Genomic DNA, 22,097 nt, shown 5'->3' on the forward strand with positions numbered 1-22,097 from the left:
GAAGGGGGTGCATCATACCTTCACATCGTTTTCTGGCCAGTTATTCACAACTGATCTGATATGGCCCCTATCTGTTATGGCAATGAATAATCCTCTGCAAGAAAACAGAAACATATCACTCACTGATGCATTCAAATCATTCCTTTTCTTTGCAGTGTGAGCTTAGCAAAGGGCACCCTCTCAATTAATAAATCAAGCTAAAGATAGTGCTTTAAAAAAAAAGAAGACGACACAATGAATATTAGATTGGAATTTTAGAATGTATTATTTAAAGGTTATGGAGTTTGGAAAATGTGAAATTAATCCACCCCAACTTCAATCTGTCACATGAAATAAAATTAGACAGAACTTCATAAATCAGCAAACTAAGCTGACAGAAATACTTAGGGTTTAGATCAAGTATAGGACTGAACAGGGAGAGAAAGATGGGGGTGGGTGGGAACCAGTCCTAACATTCTCTTCACCACGCTATTCTCTGCGACCAGAAATTCACAGCTGCACAAAAGGCAAAGAGGATGTTTGTCACTTGTAAGGGAAGGTAAAGTCGTCTGTTTTGCTGGGTTGAAAAGCTCACATTAGCCCCAAAGGAACAGGAGGATGAGGATCTTGGTGGGGCAAGTTGAAGACTGGAAATCAAATCAAGTAGGTAGGAAAGCTCCAAAGGATGGGGCTGAAGGAAGGGTGCAGAGAAGTTAGCTCGTAGAATATTTGCTTGCCCTACCTGCCCGCGGACTGTCTTGCCAGAGTGGTGCATGCTTTGGTTATCTCCCGCTTGGACTACTGCAATGCACTCTACATGGGGCTACTTTTGAAGGTGACTTGGAAACTACAACTAATCCAGAATGTGGCAGCTAGACTGGTGACTGCGAGTGGCCTCCGAGACCATATAACACCGGTCCTGAAAGACCTACATTGGCTCCCGGTATGTTTCTGAGCACAATTCAAAGTGTTGGTGCTGACCTTTTAAAAACCTAAATGGCCTCAAACCAGTAGACCTGAAGGAGCGTCTCCACTCCCATCATCCAGCCCGCACACTGAGGTCCAGCTCCAAGGACCTTCTGGTGGTTCTCTCACTGAGAGAAGGAGGTTACAGGGAACCAGGCAGAGGGCCTTCTCAGTAGTGGCACCTGCCCTGTGGAATGCCTGCCCATTAAGGATATTACAAGACATCTGAAGGCAACCCTGTATCAGGAAATTTTTAATGTCTAATGTTTTACAATTTTTTATGTACTGTAAGCCGCCCAGAGTGGCTGGGGAAACCCAGCCAGATGGGTGGGGTATAAATAACAATATTATTGTTGTTGTTGTTGTTACTGCCTCTGAATTCAACAACTGCCACTGTGCAACAGATTAGGCAATGGACTACCAAACACAAATCTAAAGGAAAGATAGAAGGAAGGAGAGGAAAAGGGTAAACAGATAAATTAAAGATGTCAATTTGGACAAAATTAGTCCATTATTTGGCTGCAGGCTCCTGGTTTATTTTTTATAGCACATGTACATGGTGCTTTATCAAGCAACATAAGCAAGCAAACAGACAGCAGCATATCTGCTCTTGAGTCACCATGGTACAGCAACTGTAAATTCTGAAAAGCTTCATTGGTTGAGACATAAAAATCAGAATATAAAAATGTTCTTACTTTGGCCTCCTAAAGATATGTCCATACTGGGAACACGCTAAGCCTACTGTTGGTGTATAAACAATTGGCATTAATTGCTCAATATCATCTTGCAATACCCTGTAGAATAGCTTCTCGTTTCTTTCCTGCATGCCCATCACATAGATGTATCTGTAAATAAAACAGTGGAGATGCAAGATTAGATTTATTTATATACTAATGAGGAATACTCTGAAGCTGAAATGAAAGACGGAAAACAATAACAAAATCATCCCCCCCCCCTTTTTTTTTTTTTGCTTTTTGAATTTGTGGTTCTCCTGTGCTATCCTTCTCAGGGAGAAACTATTCATTTCACTTAGATGAGTATCTCTTCTCTTTAAAAACAAAAACAAAAAACACAAGCAGTGTTAAATTTCAGCAGCAGGGCAGCAAAAGGTAGAGGAGGAGAGAAGGGAAGGGGCTGCTTAATCCTCTCCCTTCCACTCATATTTCTGCTCAAAGTATCCGCAGGCTGCTTTTCACCCACAGGGGAAAATATATACCGGTAAGTATTCCATATATATTCAAATCAGAACCAGTGAAGGCGGTGAAGGTCCTGTGTGAGTGTCTAGAGGCGGCTGGAGGATGGATGGCGGCTAACAGATTGAGATTGAATCCTGACAAGACAGAAGTACTGTTTTTGGGGGACAGGAGGCGGGCGGGTGTGGAGGACTCCCTGGCCCTGAATGGGGTAACTGTGCCCCTGAAGGACCAGGTGTGCAGCCTGGGAGTCATTTTGGACTCACAGCTGTCCATGGAGGTGCAGGTCAAATCTGTATCCAGGGCAGCTGTTTACCAGCTCCACCTGGTACGCAGGCTGAGACCCTATCTGCCTGCGGACTGCCTCGCCAGAGTGGTGCATGCTCTGGTTATCTCCCGCTTGGACTACTGCAATGCGCTCTACATTGGGCTACCTTTGAAGGTGACCCAGAAACTACAACTAATCCAGAACGAGGCAGCCAGACAGGTGACTGGGAGCGGCCGCCAAGACCATATAACACCGGTCTTGAAAGACCTACATTGGCTCCCATTACGTTTCCGAGCACAATTCAAAGTGTTGGTGCTGACCTTTAAAGTCCTAAACGGCCTCGGTCCAGTATATCTGAAGGAGCGTCTTCACCCCCATCATTTTACCCAGACACTGAGGTCCAGCACCGAGGGCCTTCTGGCGGTTCCCTCACTGTGAGAAGCCAAGTTACAGGGAACCAGGCAGAGGGCCTTCTCGGTAGTGGTGCCCTCCCTGTGGAACGCCCTCCCACCAGATATCAAAGAGAACAACAACTACCAGACTTTTAGAAGACATCTGAAGGCAGCCCCGTTTAGGGAAGCTTTTAATGTTTGATGTATTACAGTTTTTAATATTTTTTTGGAAGCCACCCAGAGTGGCTGGGGAAACCCAGCCAGATGGGCGGGGTATAAATAATAAATTATTGTTGTTGTTGTTGTTGTTTCCCCCTGTGGAACAAAAAGCAGCTTTTAAAGAGGAGTCAATTTTGAGCAAAAATGCCAGAAGAGGGGGGGAAATTAAGCGGGGTGCTGCAGAAAGAATGCAGCTGGTTGAGGGAGCCGTGGACTCAAAAAGCTTGAAAACCTCTGGACACTTTCTTCATGGAGGTTACTTCCAGTTAAGCTAATGCAGGATTTTGGACTCCAGTTCAAGGTTGTTTTTACAACCGACACTAAACCTTTTGTTTTCATTTTGCATTTAACAGTTGCATTCGCTGAATGCAAAGCAACCTCTGTGAACCAAGTGATGGTTTCTTCCAAGAAACACGCACTGGATCAGGATTATGGAAAAACCTACTTAAAGGGCGGTGGAAATGAAGTGATCCGGTGTAATCATCGTTTGCTCAATGGACATGGCACTCCCTTCGTAAGAGAGCTGTTTTATTAGGCAGAACACTGCTTTATGCTCACCTTATCTATCGTTCAGTTACTGCCCAGATCCTAAGTGCCTATACATTAACACTCAAGCCAGTAATTACACTTAGATTTATATCAGGGGTGGGGCAAGGGCTCTAGCTCAATGGCACAGAATCTAAATCTCATACAGAAGGTCCCAGGTTCAAGTAGCGCTGGGAATCTCAGAAAAGGAGAAAAGAAAGCAGGTTGCTTTACTAGTAAATATATTTAAATAAGAAGCAAAGCAACAAAGGCTTCAAAGGGGTATATTTGGAAAATGGGAATGAGTTGAAAGAAGCATGGTCTATACCTGGTCAGAGATGCTTTGACAGAAGCCCTGATGATGTTTCGATGGACATGTTTATTTTTATTTTAATATTCTTTATTGATTAAAAAAAATTGCATGTCTATACAAACATTATGTACTATCTCTTAACAGGTAGAAAAAAGAAAATTATATAAAATGGAAAATTTATAAAGAAAGGGGGGGAAAAGAAGTAACAAAGATAAGAAACAAAGAAATTTTTTTAAAGACAAAGTTATTTACATAGTAAAAGTACTCATCAACACAATCCTTCCCATCTTTCTCATTCTACTGTTTGATATAACATTTTTTTTTACACAAGTTTACATTATATAATATCATTTCTTTCTGCTTTGTATACATTCCTTTGATCTTTTTCTTTACAAATATCACTCAATTTCTGCTAATATGGAGTTATTTGTACAATAAAGTTTTACATAATTCTTAAATATTATCTATTCTCTAGTTGTTTTTTTGTTTCGATATTCCTCTAACTGATCCCGTCAGTTTTGCTAATTGTAGATATTCTAACATGAGCTAATCTGTAATCTCTAGGAACATTTCATTTTTCCAACTCCTTGCTATAAGGGTTCTAGCTGCTGTTATACCATACATAAACAATGACATATATTATTTAATTTCTGATGGTAATATACCAAGTAGGAAAATCTCTGGGGGGGTTTTGAAAGTAATTTTAAATAGTTTCTTAAACTCGTTATAGATATCATTCCAGTATTTGCCACAGGTCCACCACATATGATAGTATGACCCCTTCTCTTTTTTACATCTCCAACAGGTTGATATTTTCCCTTTATACATTTTAGCAAGCTTTTGGGGGGTAAGATGCCATCTATATACCATTTTCATGGTATACGATATACGATATCTTTATTGTCATTGTCCCATGCAGGACAATGAAATTGAAAAACTACATAAAACTACTACAAAACTACATAAAACTACTACAAAACTACATAAAACATTCAAAACCCCCTAAAAACTCTGAAACCCCATTTTAAAATACACTGAGATTATAGCATGCTGTAAATGTAATGTCTGTCCTTTGATGGACGTGTTTAGGCACTGCTGAGTGTTCTCTTATCAGACATTTTTTAAGGCCTGAGTCAACCGGCTACTTTCAAAAGCTGAGTTTGGGCCAAACTGGCTTTCCCCCTGTGGATATGGATCCCTGACACATGTCCAAGCTACAACAGCAATAGCAATAAAAACTCGAGAATGAATGATACAAGACTAAGTGCCTGCCCACACACACTTACTTTTCCAAAGGGTCGGTCATTTTTGCCACGTTCCTGTGAAACCGTAAGGCTTGGATGTCTTGCGTCTCAAACTTTGGAGGTAGAAGTCCCTGGAGGCCAAGCATTTGACGTTCTTTTAACGTGAAAGCCATGCCCTGGAGACAGAGAGGAACAAGAGAAGTCAGATGCTGTTCAGCCTGGGGAAAAGGAGACTGAGAGGAGGTATGATAGACATCTTCAAATATCTCAAGGGCTGTCACACGGAGGAGGGGGGAAGCTTTTTTTCTCCTGCCCTGGAAGGCAGGATTCGAACCAATGGATTCAAGTTGCAAGAAAGGACATTCCGACTCAACATCAGAAAGAGATGTTCTGCAATGGAATGGACTCCCTTGAAAGGTGTGATGGACTCTCCTTCCTTGGAGGTTTTTAAGCAGAAGTTCAATGGCCATCTGCCAGCAATGGAGCCAATGCAACTTGTTTCTCATTTGGCGTGCTAGCAGTAGAGGAACTCTCTTCGCCACCAGCACATAGCTGTCAACTTACAGATTTGAAAATAAGGGACCAGCAGCCTTGAAAATAAGGGATCAGCAGCCAAAATAAGGGATTTTTCAGAGCACAGGTATGTTCAACTTCTGAGCCCCTCCAAGCCAAAGGCAGAAAGCCCAGCCAGCAGCCAAACGAAGCTTCAAGCGGTGGTTCCCACAGCACAGCAACCCGGCAAAGGGGATACAGCAAGGGAAACCACTGTCACCTCTCCGCTGGGAAGCGCTGAGCAAAGGCGAGTCCCCAGGCAACACGGCCGATTTGATCAGCACAAGGCATGCAAGCTCCACCCCCCCCCCAGTCGTTCTTAGACTCCTTATTGGGTGAGCAACGCAGCCAACCAACACAGTTGGAGCCTCCCTCCTCCCTGGCCGGCAGGGAGGTAGGGAGAGGAGCTGCTTCCTTTGAAACCCGGGAAATTTAAGGGACACCATCAATAAGGGACAGCAGCGGGACACCGTGCTGGGATAAGGGACTTTCCCGCCAAATAAGGGACGGTTGACAGCTAGGCACCAGCACCCGCCAAGGGAGCTGAGGTGGTTTCACCCTGGTGCCTTGCAGGGCCAGGGCCGATGCAGCTCGTTCCTCCCTCTGCTTTTCAACACTGCAATGTGTTGGCTGGGGATACATATTGCGATGTTTGGCTGGTGATAGATCGTGATGTTGAAAGGCTGATCTCGCCTAGCACTAGTCCAGGATTCTATTTAGTCCAGGAGACCACAAGCAGGACATGAGCAAAACAGGCCCCTCTCACTCTTGTTTCCTAGCAACCAGTATCCCCGGCCCTACTCTAAAGATTTGCTTCATCAAAAGAATGCTAAGGAAAATAAAAACAAGCACCCCTGTTCTAGTTTAGGGAAGCTTTTAATGTTTGATGCATTACTGTATTTTAGTGTTTTGTTGGAAGCCGCCCAGAGTGGCTGGGGAAGCCTAGCCAGATATGCGGAGTATAAATAATAAATAATAGATTATTATTACTATTATTACTATTATTATTATTGTTATTATTATTATTATTATTATACCAACACTAATCTAATTCAACAAGCCAAAACAATTCCTGGCAATTCTCAGTACCATCTAGTTGGGTTTTATTTTTTTTAGCAAAGCTGAATCTCAGTGAGCCTGACATCTTATTGAGCTAACAGGGCCCATAGTTTCCTCAATTTTAATCTGCCAAGGATGAAGAGGCTTGGAGAGTAATGAAGGATATTGTTTTTTGAAGGAAAGTCGGGGTCACTAATCTCAGATGGCATCTTGTTCAGTCTCTTCAGAGATTTGAACAGTGTTCAGAGGCCCTCCTTTTTCAGAAGATTGAGCTTCAATATGGCCTACTTAGGGCTTATCCAGATGCTCAACAAACATCTGTTTAAGAAATAATAAATATTAAAATATTATTGTTGAAATGGGCAAGGGTCCTTTTTTGGTGGGAGGGGGCAGAAGAGAACCAGGCAGCCATTATTTAGCACTTTTATTTTCCAGAGCCCATTCCCTCTCAGCAACCCCAGCTACGCCTTTTGACAGCTATCTGTCTCGACTTCATTCTTAATCCTCTTATGACTCAGCCTCAATAAAAACTGCCGGATTGAACAATAAACCCAGCGGTGACCTCGGGGTTCATCACTCCTATCGTTTTGCACACGGAATTACTTCTTATTTTTCCTGTCAACAGAATCGTAACTCATTTTTTGGCATGGGGGGGGAAGAGATCTGTCTGTCAGAGCTCCGTACTGCCCTACCTCCCCTGTGACCCTCCAAATGTCGTAGGACTCCAACTCCCATGGGCCTCAGCGGGCACAGCCAATGGTCAAGGATGATGGGAGCTGCAGTCCCAATGACATCTCGAGCAACCTTTTTAGAAGCAAGAGCCACCTTTGGATCAAACATGCATTTGAGGATCCACTTTTAAACGAACACCATATACTTGTACCATTGTAGTGTTGCGGCTGTGACCCATTGTAGGGCGGGCTATAGGTTGGAGGCCAGCTAACTAGAGGGCCACAAGTTTTGTGGTAAGACACTTTGGAAAGGGGACAGTAGGTCAGTTAGAGCAGCCGACACCCAAACCTATTGCCGTACCCATTACTCCTCTCTTGGCTCTGGGCTGGCAATAAGGCAACCAGGTGACATTCTTCTGAAAGTCAAATTTAGCCAAGAACCACTGAGTTTTCAAGGAAATGAGCCCCGTATTTAGCAGGCACCCAGCACCCGCCCCACTTCTTGTTACTTTCCATTCACTATTTAGGAACTTTGCAGTAGACCAAAAGTATGTGGAGAGTGTTGTTGAGAAAAGGCCTGCTTTAAAAGTTTCTTACCTTAAATAACCCAATTTCCTCCCTCTTGGTAAGTGCTAATCTTAAACCATATGGGATGAACCTCTTCTCTGATGCAAACTTTTCCTCTTCTCTACCCTTTCTCTCAAGATTCATTCTCCCACAGCTTCTTCTTCTCGTCTCAATTCTCCCTTGTCACTAGATTCCTTTATCCTCCAGCTGACCAGTTCCCTGTGCTTTCCCTACCAGCCCTGCACCTGCCACGTGAAAAGTTTTGATCCCAGCCACACTGACAATGTCTCCTTCCCTTATGGAAGAAGGACTGCAAACTGCTGTGTTTCCCGATGAGCTAAGTATTCCATGACACTGCACCAACACAAGCACAATGCACTACCACCACCAGTATTATACAGTGGTACCTCGGGTTACATACGCTTCAGGTTACATACGCTTCAGGTTACAGACTCCACTAACCCAGAAATAGCGCTTCAGGTTAAGCACTTTGCTTCAGGATGAGAACGGAAATTGTGCTCCGGCAGCGCAGCAGCAGCAGGAGGCCCCATTAGCTAAAGTGGTGCTTCAGGTTAAGAACAGTTTCAGGTTAAGAACGGACCTCCAGAACAAATTAAGTACTTAACCCGAGGTACCACTGTACTCATATTACAAGAGGAGGATTTGTTGTGATTCTCTACGTTGTCGCCCTTCCATTCAAACTACCGGTAATAAAGATATGCAAAGTTAGATGTGGTCATTCAGGCTTTGCTTAAAGTAAGGCTTCTATCTCATTTACAACACAATCTGAACCACACCTACTCAGAAGTCAATCCTACTGAATTCAATGGAGTTTACTCCCAGGTAAGTGTGGGTAAGAATTGCACCAGCCTTAGTCTTTTCTTTTGAGGCTATGAGTCTCAGCACAACAACCCCCCATGCTCTTGCAGAAGCTTTTAGCTCTGGGTAAGATCCACAGCACAGATAGCAATTCAAGAACAGACGTGAAAGACATTCCATGCGACCGACCTTATTTGTTCTCGGGTTCAGCATCAAGACCTTGCCTTTTTCTTTTGTATGTGCTCTGCGACATGCCAAGACGCAGGGAGCAGAAGCTATTCTTAATCTGGAGAACATTCTGTATGGTTTGCCTGGAGAAAGAAAACATTACGTTACACGTTACAAAGAGGGCAGTCTTGTTTCACACTGGCAACACACAGAGGTACAAGCAAACCCTTTATGGATAGTTAAGCTTTTCTCATGCTGGCTAGATAACACCTATAGCCTTTCAAAACAACAACAACAACTCGGTCTACAAGCAAGGCAGGGACAGCATTTGGAGGAATGAAAAAGAGCTAAGAGAAGAGGGTGGGAAGGAACATTAGTGCTTTGCTTTACTCCTGGCACTTTGTGGCTGCGTATATGAGGGTGCTGCATGACTACAGTAAAAAAAAAACAGGTATAGGTAAAGGGCCCCTAGACAGTTAAGTCCAGTCAAACACAACTATGGGGTGTGGCGCTCATCTCAATTTTCAGACCGAGGGAGCCAGCGTTTATCCACAGACAGTTTTCAACGTCATGTGGCCAGCATGACTAAACTGCTTCTGGCGCAACGGGACACTGTGATGGAAACCAGAGCACACAGAAACGCCATTTACCTTCCTGCTACAGCGCTACCTACTTATCTACTCGCACTGGCATGCTTTCGAACTGCTAGGCAGGCAGGAGCTGGGACACAGCAAAAGGAGCTCACTCCGCCGCGGGGATTAAAACCGCCAACCTTCCGATCGGCAAGCCCAAGAGGCTCAGTGGTTTAGACCACAGCGCCACCCGTGTCCATCGTGTGCCATCGCTTGCCGAGTTGCAGAAATCACAAATTTAATTCTCATAACCCTACAGCAGCCTTTCTCAACCTGTGGGTCCCCAGATGTTGTTGGACTACAACTCCCACCATCCCTGAGCTCTGGCCTTGCTAGCTAGGGGTGATGGGAGTTGTAGTTCAACAACATCTGGGGACCCACAGGTTGAGAAAGGCTGCCCTAGAGGCTCAGAGACATCCAATGAAGCTGAACGCTGGAAGATTCAGAATAGACAAAAGAAGGCATTTCTCTGCACAGCTAACCTGTGGAATTCATTCGCACAAGATGTAGTGATCAACACCAACTTGGACAGCTCCACAGCTGTGAGCCATGATGGTCAGAGGCAGCTATGCTTCCAAAGGCCAGCTGATAGAAAGCACTGAAGGGGAGAGGGATATTCCCACAGGAGTCTGGTTCGCCAAAGGATGTTAGACCAGGTGGGCCACTGACCTGATGCAGCAGAGCTCTTACTATGTTCTTACTGTAGCTCAGGCATGTCCAACAGGTAGATGGTGATCACTGCCAGTTTTTTTTAATACCGTGAGCAGATCGCAGTCTATTGGGAGTGGGACGTCCCTGCTGTAGCTAAACCAAAGCACCTGTAACTGAAACAATCCCATTCCAGGAAAGGGATACGTAGGGTACATTCTACCATTCTTCCTCAGGTATATTTTAAGATTGCCAGCCCTTTGCAGTAGGGACTTTAGTAAAGTATCTTATACATGGCACAATATAAATAAAATCTTAAAGTTGGAAGGGACCCTGAAGATCATCTCACCCAACTGCCTGCAATGCACGACTCTGCAGCTGCCCCATACGGGGATCGAACCTGCAACCTTGGTGTTATCAGCACCACGCTCTAACCAACTGAGCTATCCAGGCACTATAACAACAGCAGCATCTATTAAGTCTTAAGTATTGGTTTTGCAAGCTTGGGCGCAACCGGCATTTCATGGTTTGAAGCAGAGGCCATGCCTATAAATGCTGAATTTTTCAAAAGGGGGAAGGGGGGGGGGTTCTTTGATATGCCATAGCAGGGACGGCGAAGCGGTGTTTCTTTGGTCTCATTTGTGCCCCAGAATAATTTTATCTGGTTTTCTTATGTCATTTTATAGAATATTAAATGTGGCGGGGCAAGGAGTGAGATGCCAACATATTTTAAACAGCAATGAAAATGAAATTCTGGTGGAAGTCTCTTTTGAATAGCATACTGCTCCATGTCTCGAGTTATTGATTAATTAGGAGGGGAAGCAGTCAAAGTTCTAGGCACAACATTATGTTAATCAATTATAAACTAGTGAGTTGGGGAAGTGGTTATAAAGGTTTGATGAGGCCCTAAGCTACTGAAGGTAATAGGGCCCTTTATATGTCCAGCTGTCATAGAAAACAGGAGATACATAGCCATTCCAGCAACATATCTCTATTTCCTCGCACCCAGGAATGCAAGAAAGGCTTTAACTCTTGCTAGAAGCTCAGCCTTGCCCTCATCGGAACTGGAAGGCTACTATGGAAAAGTCCCATATACACAGAGACTTTGCACCTGCCCATTAGGGGAAATAGGGAGCCCCGAACATATCTTTTTTTAGACGTCCTTTTTATGCTGAGATTCGTAGAGAAACCATTGACCCTTTGCTGAAGAGGCTCGCCAATCTTTCAGAAAAGTCTAAACTTAATTCTCTCCTCTTGGACAAAGATCACAAGACGACCTGGCTGGTAGCCAGATTCTGCGCCAGATTTGTAGGCACAGGTCATCCTCTAGAATAAAATAGCTTATTAGGGAAAAGCTGAAGTCGTCCTTTGGGGTGCCTCAGGGTCAATTTTTATGGTAGCCCAAATCTCAGTTGTACGGGTGTATGTATATATCTCAATTTTAACACATGAGCTATTGCTGCAATCTGCTCTAATTGTATATTTTATCTTTATGAACGCTGTTTTTATTGTGTTATGCGAGCTGGTCTTTGACCGTAATAAATTATCTCTCTATATTAAGTACGGCTTTGAAATCAAGATTCAGGACCCTATTATACAAGGTGAGGCTACTGCCATAAATTGCTCTTTAAAAACAATAAATCCATTGCCAGGAATGTCAAAACCTCCAAATGTCCTTTGGAAAGTTCTGACAGCAACGCGGGAACCGATTGTGCCTTTTTATTTTTAGTCTGCCTTGAGTTCCATCTCTCTTAGCTGCCCGCTTTAAGATGCAGGTATTATGGGAGAGAGAAGCGACTTTGTTTTCTAAATCACGAATTTGGTGCACATCTGCAAACCTTTGCTGCGTAGGCCCTTTAAAAACAAATCAAAGTAGAAAGAATATGAATAAGAAGTTTTCTTCTGAATCACGCTAGTTCAGAGGGACATGTGGCCAAGTTTATTCATTTACAGCTTGGCAACAGAAGCAACGGAAACTTCGTTGCTAACAGAAACACAAGCTGCTTTCTGAAGAGCGCTTAGGTGACTGGGGACAAAACCCAGCTGGCCTGCTGGAATTAATCGGTCGAGAAAGATCTATGGCAGAAATCTGTATCAAATCCAATTTATTGAAGAGATGCCATTAGTACATAGACAAGTCAAACAGGAGAACTTGAGCTAGGTTGAAGGTTTTTAGAACCTGTCAACCAACAAGATGATTTTGGAGCTTATTTGCCACTCGGCTTTTAATGGAACTAATTAACTAATGCTTTGAAGTTATGCTCTGCAATGCCTCAGTGAAGAAGCTGTGAATCAGTCGGAGTTCTCCAATAAACCCCCCTGAAAGGTAATTTCCCTGGACACAGTCTGAAAGGCAACTCTAGACAGATTCGTCAATTGCTACGGGGGTTGCACTTCAGGTAACGCTGGTCCTTAGATCCCAATTTGACAGCAATTAGCACTACGTTCTGCTCTGCATTACTGACAGGCATCCATTAGAGGAGGCTAAGCACCTTCAAATATATTTAGCCATGATATAAAGCCAACAGAAGGTACTCCTCCCAACAAATTAATTTACCTGTCTCCAGTTAATGAGCAACCTGTGGAACCGGATTGCTCTCCCGTTGCAGGAGGAGGAACAAATGAAACATGATACAAGTGTCATCTGGCCCCGGTACAATCTAATTAGCCATTACTTATTCTCTCCCGAACTCTGTCCTTGAACTCATAATTTAAAATAAATGCCGATTGAACCATAATGAATTCGGACTTTCTACTTGTCCTTCAAATTAATTTCTTAATTTAGTTTTTCAACACAAGGAGAACACACACATTAGGTTTGTTTGCTTTTTTAAATTTCTTTTTGCCATGGGTAAGAAAAGTTGCCCCGGTGCTTTAAACCATGGGGGCAAGCAGGAGTTGGTAGAATGAGGTAGGGTAGGGGAAATGGGGCAGGGCACTTGCCATGCCCCTGATCACGTAGGGGCTACTGCTAATCGCCCCAGGTGAGCGTGTGAATATGAGCATGCAAGGTTGAGTCAAGTGTGCCAAATACTAGCTTGGCAAAACAAGTAAGTCTTGCAGTGGTTTCAGGCTTAGGGCTCATCCACAATGCCCAAGAGATTATTTTCCCCACTTGTCCTGTGCTGTCTACACGAGTCCAAGTAGTTTTTTATCTGTCACACAGTTTTCTCTTAGAAAACCCACTATTTACTGCTGAAATGGAACAAGCTGCAATCCAATTAATGTTTGGAAATATACTCGGAGTCGAGTGTGGATTTCATGCTCTTTATTCAGCTCATAGTAGTGAGGAATGGAAGTTCCCCCAAAATGTCTGCTTTATATACATTATTTACATAATGGGCCCCATGTGATTGGCTAATTCTGGGATTCTCCTGTAGGCCAATGAGGTTGCGGAGTCACTTCCACCTGGAGCTGGATTGGATGGCTCCTGCGGACCCATCAGACTGCTGCATTCTGAATCCTATTGTTCTAGGACCAACCAGACTGCTGCATTTTGGATCCTATTCAACTCAGTACATAACATGTTTATTCTGATTCAGCGGTGAACAGCTGGTTTTCCCGGGGGGAGGGGGAGGAGCAGTGGGACAAGCAGAAGTGGGGGCGACCACTTATCTATCACTAATCTGGTCACTTACTCCACACAAAGCACTGGCGCAGCTTTCCTGGGGGAGGAATCCTCAGCAAACACGTAAGTAGGAGGTAAGTTGAAAAGCCACAGCAGTTCAGACGAGGAGGAAATCAGAAAGATGTGGACTTGGCAAGCCACGGATGCAGGGGGAAGCGATAATTTGAAAAGGGATACAGCTGCGATTGAATCCCCTTCAATGTTTTTGTTTTTGGGGGACGGGGAGTAAATGCAATTGTGGCAAACCAAGGATGCAGAAGGGAGCCATGGTGCTGGGACAGGGGGAATCATAGAGTTGGAAAAGACTCCAAGAGTCCATCTAGTCCAACCCCCTGAAAGGCAGGAATATCAGCTAAAGCATCCATGACAGATGGCCATTGAACCTCTGCTGGAAAACCTCCAACGAAGGGGAGTCCACAATCTCCTGAGGGAGACCGTTCCACTGTCAAACAGCTCTTGCTGTCAGAAAGTTGTTCCTGCTGTTTAGTCCAAATCTCCTTTCTTGTAACTTGAAGCCATTGCTTCGAATCCTACCCTCCAGAGCAGGAGTAAACAAGCTTGCTCCATCTTCCATAGGACAGCTCTTGAGATATTTGAAGATGGCTATCATATCGTATCATATCATATGCAGCAGCTTGACTGGTGACTGGGAGTGGCTGCTGAGACCATATGACACTGGTCCTGAAAGAGCTTCATTGGCTCCCAGTGCATTTCGGAGCAAAATTCAAAGTGTTGGTGCTGACATTGAAAGCCCTAAACAGCCTCGGCCCAGTATAGCTGAAGGAGTGTCTCCCCCCCCCCCATCGTTCTGCCCGGACACTGAGGTCCAGCGCCGAGGGCCTTCTGGTGGCTCCCTCGCTGCGAGAAGTGAAGTTACAGGGAAGCAGGCAGAGGGCCTTCTCGGTAGTGGCACCCACCCTGTGGAACTGGTAACAGATATGATTCTCCTCCTTCCCATTTTATCTTCACAACAATCCTGTGAGGTCGGGTAGCTCAGATACATTGGCTGGCACAAGGTCGCCCAGTAATCGACCTTGATGGCTGACTGGGGACCTGCACCCTGGGATGCTAGTCCTACTCAGAGTAAACCCATAGATCACAAAGTAGGTGCATTAATTTCAACGGGATTACTCTGAGCAGGGCTTGGTTGAATACAACTCCAGGTTCGCTAAGTCAGAGATCAGCATCCTACAGCTCCCTGCCTGATTTTATGTAGAAAAGTTCTGACACTCATTTTTTTCCTGGAGAGATGTGATTTCCGTTCAATCAGACCAGAGGCACCAATGGCCTCCCCCCTCTTAATTGTATTACCCATCTCGATTTCAAAAAGCCAATAAGTTTTGGTATCTGGAAGACGGCATTTCTCTGAGTCACGGACGACTGTTGGTTTCTGAGGGGAAACCTCTTATCAGAAGGGCAGCCAGCCAGTTCAAACTAATCGTTAGCACTGTACAAAGGTGCTTATCTAGGGAGCAAATGTTTCCCATCAGTGAGACCCAGTGTACACTGATGTTGCGTTTCAATCTGTTTTTGGTTTATTGTTAGTTTGAGCTTTTCCAAATTACTGTTGTTAATTCTTGTTCTGTTCTTATTTTATCTGCAAGCCGCCTTGAGTCCCTGTCAGGGGGAAGGGAGGGCATAGCTAAATATATTCTATTTTTGCAATAATATTTCTTGTTGATAAAATCATTGTTTTATATTATCTGTAAACCACTGACAGGTTTATTGTTGTTTTTTTACTATCAAGAAGTGTATAAATTCCATGAAATAAATAAATATTAGAGCCAGCTGATGCATTTACATTATTCGTCTCCAGCCAGCCCCTAACACTCAGGGGTAGTTATCATTAACATTTTTTTTCAAAAAAGAAAATGAAGGCGGGGGCACGAGAGAGTACATTTCTGACGATCGATCGTCAAATGACTTATATCTGTGGAATACAGTTTATTTACACTGCAATATTGCAAACACTTTGCCCAACAATTTATAATAGCAACTCAACAATGTGGAAGGTACTGTGTCATTAAATCTCAAAAGGAAGGTTTGGATAACAGCCCGGATTGGAAGGATTAACGACCTGGGAGTTGCTGCGTCATGAAACTTCAGATAACAGACTTGGACAACAGTCTGGACTGGAATGGAGTCAGGGGAAGCTGCGCTGGCAAATAGACAGTTGGAAAAATATACAGACACAGATAAAGCTGTATTCGACGGACGAAAGGATATATGATTCCTGACACGACTGAGAATCGTAGAGACAGAGACAGAGAACTTTAAAGCGTTAAAATCGGGATGTGGTTTGTTTTGTTATCTGTATGAAAATTGGGAAATCCGTGGAAGGGAATTTTGGCTGACCTTAGAGAAATGGTTTAAGAATAAGTATTGATGTATAAGTTTGGATGAGAGTTAAGATTGGATAAAGTAAAAGTGGTTTTTAAAATGAACTAAATTAAATGAAAATAAGGTTGGAAGGATATATACGGAAAAAGATTAGATATAGAAGATTAAGCAAAAATGAATAGAGGAAATGGACGAAAGAGAGAAAGTAAAATAATAAGATATTAAAAGAAATTATTAAGTTAAAAAATAAGGTTGAAAGGACTTGCTGAAATAAAAATCTGAATTTGAATGGGAGGTGTGGGGAGGTCAAGAAAATAAGTAAAAGGGAAGTGGTTATGTAAAGGATTTAAATTGCTTTTTTCTTTTTTTCTTTTTTAAATGATTCCATTTTTTCTTTGTATTTTTTTGTTTTTGTGTTGTACTGTGTATTTTTTTGTTTTTTGCCTTTTTCATGTTTACTTTGTAATCTTTAAAAAATCTGAATAAATATTATTATTTTAAAAAAACCAATCGGGATGTGGAAAATATGAAAACAATGAGGAGAGGCAGGACTGAAATTTGGAGATATGCTTCCGACGTCCAGACTATGAGGAGCCCTGAAAAATTAATAATTACAATCTGGATTCTAATTTGGTGTTTTTTATTTTAGTTTTTTGTTTTAACTGGATTACGATTGGATATGTTGATTGGATGTTTTTTATTGGAAAATTAATAAAAATGATTAAATAAAGAATGTACATTTCTTCTGAATTCAAAAAAAAGTTATTCAAAAGCAGCCAAAGCAATATTTACACGAAACATGGGGGAAAATGGACGGCTCAAAGATGTAAATTTTATTTTTCTGAGCTGGGCTAGTTCCCATACACATTGACACATACCCTCCATCAAGACAAGCAAGAGGCAAATTCCAGACAGGCAAAAACACTCCAGGAGGGTGCAAAGTCAGGCCAGCAAAACGCACGGGCTAGGAAGCGGGTGTGCAATGGGGAGAGAAGTTCGAGCGCTGGGCTAGGACCTGGGAGACCAAGGTTCGAATCCCCACTCAGTCATGAAGTTCACTGGGTGAACTTGGGACGGTCCCTGACTCTCAGCCTAGCCTACCTCACAGGGTTGCTTTTAGGAGGATAAAATGCGGAGTGGGGAGGAGAATGCATACCATCTAAACATAGAAATAGAATAAGCAGAGAGGTCTATGCCGAGAGGGAGCATTCCATTGGGCCTCAGCAGAAGAAAATAAGAAAAGCAACAGGACATCTCCTAGACTTAGGCCCATTCACCTCCATTGAGTCACATGCTGCTGAGACCACATAACACCGGTCTTGAAAGACCTACATTGGCTCCCAGTACATTTCCAAGCACAATTCAAAGTGTTGGTGCTGACCTTTGAAGCCCTAAATGGCCCCGGTCCAGTATACCTGAAGGAGCGTCTCCACCCCCATCGTTCTGCCCGGACACTGAGGTCCAGCGCCGAGGGCCTATTGGCGGGTTCCCTCGCTGCAAGAAGCCAAGTTACAGGGAACCAGGCAGAGGGCCTTCTTGGTAGTGGCACCCTCCCTGTGGAATGCCCTCCCGCCAAATGTCAAAGAGAAAAATAACTACCAGACCTTTAGAAGACATCTGAAGGCAGCCCTGTTTAGGGAAGCTTTTAATGTTTGATGCATTACTGTATTTTAATATTGTGTTGGAAGCCGCCCAGAGTGGCTGGGGAAACCTAGCCAGATGAGCGTGGTATAAAGAATAAATTACTATTATTATTATTATTATTATTATGCCCATCCTGCTCATGGATAAAGCAGAGGTGTCTGTTTTTATTTTCACCAGAACTATTAGGGGGAAAGTGCTTCAGGTAACGAGGCACCATTTGGAAGGAGAGGGGAAAGGTAAGTCCATGTTATTGGCCAAACCACTTCAAGCTCCGTGTGGAGCCTCACAAAACGAAACACTCCTCCATGCAAATCCTTCCTTGCATTTAGAAACCTAGCATGTCAGGAGAAGGGGACCCATTTCCTTGAGCATACTGAACTCCCTGCATTCTGAAAACTAGGAGACATGCTAGCTTTCTATTTTCTTTTTTAAAAAGACCACATGGGCCTCCAATCTGCAGTCCAAAGTAAGAAAGAGCAGAGACCTTGTACAGGATTAGACCTCATCCAAAGGCATGAGGACCATTAAAAAGAAGGACTTTATGCTCCTTAGAACGAGCAAGATGAATCACAGTACTAAGCGTCCGCTCTTTTTGTGGAAATAGCCAGACCTTTTTATAAGCTCGTGCTAGATTGGCTCACCGCTTTAGCAGAGATAAAACAGGCTATAATTCATTAAGCTGGGCATGTTCCAGGTACAAATTGATCGATGCATTATGCCTCCGCTTCAAACAAACAGAGACACTGCCTCTGCATATTAGATTTCAGAATCAGTTAATTCTTCACATTTTTGTCCCGCAGCAAAAAAGTGAAGACATTTCCGTTAGATGTGACAGACATATTAATGCAATTATCTTGCTCAAGATGATGACTACATCAAAAATATATAATATACTGGGGTGAAGTGAGCAACCACATATTTTCAGGTGGTCCTAAATAATCTACTTTGGACTTCTTGACTTTATAGACAGAGCAGCAAAATTGGAAACACGTTAATGCCCGTTTTTAATAGTTTGTTTCTAGACCTGTAGTTAAAGCCTCCTAATAGTGTAAACAGTAAAAGAAGGCATACAGTATTTAATTCCTTTGCCTGTGTATGAAATGGAGAGCATCACAGAGACACAGAAAATAAACTTCAAAGTGGCACTTCTGTGGCGAGCAAAAATATCTACAGCCAGCCAGGGAGGAAAGCTTGTTCGAACTAGAAGCGAGTATTAGGTTTGCTCCTTTAGGGATGAAGGACTATGTAAGTATGTGATGCAATTGTCTAAGAAGGGACTCTCTAACATTGTCTCTCTACTTTATTTCCTGCTAATGGTAGATCTTAAGATTTCATAATGCTAAAAAAAGAGAATCTACCTCATCCCATGACAAGCCGCACTCCATTCCCAACAATTTAAAGACCGCATATCAAACATAGTTTGTCCTTGCATTTTTGTGTGCTTTGTTTTACAAACTGTGGACATGGAACCATTTTCCAGCTGTGTGGAACTCCACTTTTGTCGTGATACACAAGGCCATAAAAACCTATCGATTCACTGCTGCTTTCTTGTGATTAAGGCTCTTAATAGGCCTGCTGCAGTTCAGCTATTGATTTTGACCCTGAAAGGCAGGTTATGCATATATTAAATAAATAAACATTAACCTGCAAAGGAAAGTGGAAGACCAGTGCGTGAAGTGGGTGGGGTTTTCAACCTCTCCCCTCATACCCCTGCTGCTAAAAAGCTGCTTAATTTGGCCTGTAAAAGAACCTTTGCATTTTATAACACAGAACAGAAAAGGATGAGGATGAGGACAGACAACACATAACTAAGCCCTCATGGCTAGACTTGCGCTAATTTTCAGGGACTTATGAAAGAAACTGAAGAGAAGGCACTTGTCACTGTGGGTATGTTTGTTACACCCCTCCACCACATAAAATGCAGTAAGATTGGCAGGTCCAAGCCCAATACTACAATGCAGAATTTTCCTTGCAGCAGTATCTCACAGGACATTTACAGTGCTCTGGAATACATAAGCAGGTTGCAGAAGCCAAAGTATGGTACTCTACATGCAAAGATGTGCACTTGGCAGGTGGCTCTAGCAAGTGAGCCACTGAGCATATTACAAGGAACAGATTGAACACTATAGAAAATACCACAGCCACCAGTCCACCTGCTAAGGAGAGACATTCCTGTGTTCTGCGTATGTCCCTCCAAACTAAGGAAATGGTTTCATACAACAGAAAGCAAAAGTCACTCTGGCTGTGCTGACAGCACAAGTGGTCTTTATTTGTAGCAATTGAAGGTGGAATGGAAAATAATATTCCAGTGAACCACAAGCAAAGAAAGGATCAGAAAAAAGAGTCAAGAATTAACCATCAATTAGTTGTTGCTATTTCTGCAGTTTACGTGATAAACTTACAAGGAACATTTCATTATTTCTATTCTGGTCCCCTTTCTATGGCCCATTAGAATGGGATTTTTCTTTCTCCCTTCACTGCTGCAAGCTCTAAGTGACGTTTTGGCTCTACATATGTCAAAGTCACTGCAAAAGAAATCTGCGATCAAACCCAGATTAGCTGAGTGAAAATGTTTGCTTCCGAGTCTGAAATCTTCACTTCCTGACTTTTACGGTTGAGAAGAGAGAGGTTCACTTCAGGGCAAGAGCTGACACACAAAATGGCTTTGCTCTAAGGGCTGGACGTGCAGCAATAAGGATGACTAGTTTTAAAGCTCAACTACCATCAGATTTTAGCTTGAAGGTTTAGCTACCCTTCAGGATAAGTTTCCTTCACCACACAGCCCTGCCTCTTTATTGACAAGTCTTCACTAAAGTGAAGTTTTTTTGCAAATATGCTCTCACTTGCTTTTATAACACACACACTTGATTTCAGACAGCTTGTTTCCTTCAAAATAAAACCATAGACACTGTCCCAAGCAGATTGCGCTGTCCCAAGGAACTTTGCCAGATACCAGTAAGCAGCCTGCAGGAATGCAAACCGTCCCCACTGTTGGAAGTAATGATTTGCAAACAGAGGACTGCGAAAAATAAATCGGATATGGATCTGAGCAGGAGGGGGGCTCGTCCTGCCCAAGCAAAAAATCTGTTTGATCTAATTTCTAAAGACAAACTATTTTGAGGAGATCACCACCCCACAGCATGGATGCTTAACTGTCTACCTAAAGACACAATCCTACCAGCATCCTAAATCACTCAACAGAGGGCCTGCGGAGAAGCACTATTTACCAAGCAAGTTTCAAAATACTATTTGAAACAGGGTGACCCATCCAGCGGCCACTGCTATGATGAATTATTATTATTATTAATTATATTATAATATAATAATTATTAATAATAGTAATACCAGCTTGAGCTGCAGTTTAATTATGAATTTGCCCACAGCAAACACACACACACATACATGAAGAGTATATGTATATATGTAAAGGTACATTAAGAGTCTAAAAGACAGGTTCCGGGAGGGAAAGGGACTCAACTGAAAAGTAACCAGGAAGAAAATAAAATGAATATAACTACAAAGGGCAACCATAAGAAACGCAGGTTGTGGATTTTAATAAAAGTGAGAAATAGTTTACCAGGCAAGTGGCTGCCGACACCTTCTGCTCTTCGTCGCAGCGCTATGTGATGCTATTCCACCATCTAAGCCCTGTGCCAAGCCCACGATCCTCCTGCAGGCCCCGGGAGTGAATGAAGCGCGCAAGCCGGAGTCAGGGAGCGACACCCTGCGGGGCGGGTCTTCCCTCGCTGAGCGACATCGCAGCCCGACCAATGAAAGGCGCAGGCGAGTAGAAAGCCGGCAGCGGCCGCCAGCCAATGGTGCTTCTGCCGCTCGGTCCCGCCGCTCTCGCCGGGGAACCACGGAAGGCGGAAAGGAGGGGATGCGGGGGGGGGGGGCGTATTTGAATTATGCTGATAAACTGGCCGGAGCAGCCAATCAGAGCGCTCTCGTAAGGCTAAAGCATCTTCAGAAGGACCACCGCGCCGGGATGCAGAGGAAAACATCTGGCTGGGGAGATGATGGCGGACTTGGGAGGCAATGAAAGCGACGCGAGGCTGGAGGGTGCGGCTTGGCCAGCCGGCGCTGATTTAAAGGGAAAGCCTATGGGAGAGTTCGCACGAGCGTTTGGCGGTCACCTGAAATTCCTCCACGTGTTTCAAGCCACCTGTAACCAAGCAAATACATATTTTGTTGATAGGGCTTTTTTTTTCAGCTGGAACTCACCAGAACTCAGTTTCAGCACCTCTCAGGTGGACACCACTGCCATTAT

General features: G+C 43.5%; 1 protein-coding gene across 1 annotated transcript in view; it reads right to left on the reverse strand.

Annotated features, from left to right (window-relative positions):
* The window catches only part of ME2 (malic enzyme 2), a 38,342-nt gene extending 16,779 nt beyond the window's left edge, over positions 1-21,563 (reverse strand). Inside the window, exons 1-5 of the mRNA XM_081881514.1 lie at positions 21,405-21,563; positions 8,957-9,078; positions 5,142-5,275; positions 1,641-1,790; positions 19-94 (exon numbers count right to left, since the gene is read on the reverse strand). Coding sequence (XP_081737640.1) covers positions 19-94; positions 1,641-1,790; positions 5,142-5,275; positions 8,957-9,064 — 468 coding nt within the window. The 5' untranslated portion in view covers positions 9,065-9,078; positions 21,405-21,563. The remainder of the gene's footprint in view (positions 1-18; positions 95-1,640; positions 1,791-5,141; positions 5,276-8,956; positions 9,079-21,404) is intronic.
* Between the last annotated feature and the right edge of the window lie 534 nt (positions 21,564-22,097).

The sequence above is a fragment of the Podarcis erhardii genome, assembly GCF_964252035.2.
Source record: "Podarcis erhardii genome assembly, chromosome: 11".
Classification (NCBI taxonomy): domain Eukaryota; kingdom Metazoa; phylum Chordata; class Lepidosauria; order Squamata; family Lacertidae; genus Podarcis; species Podarcis erhardii.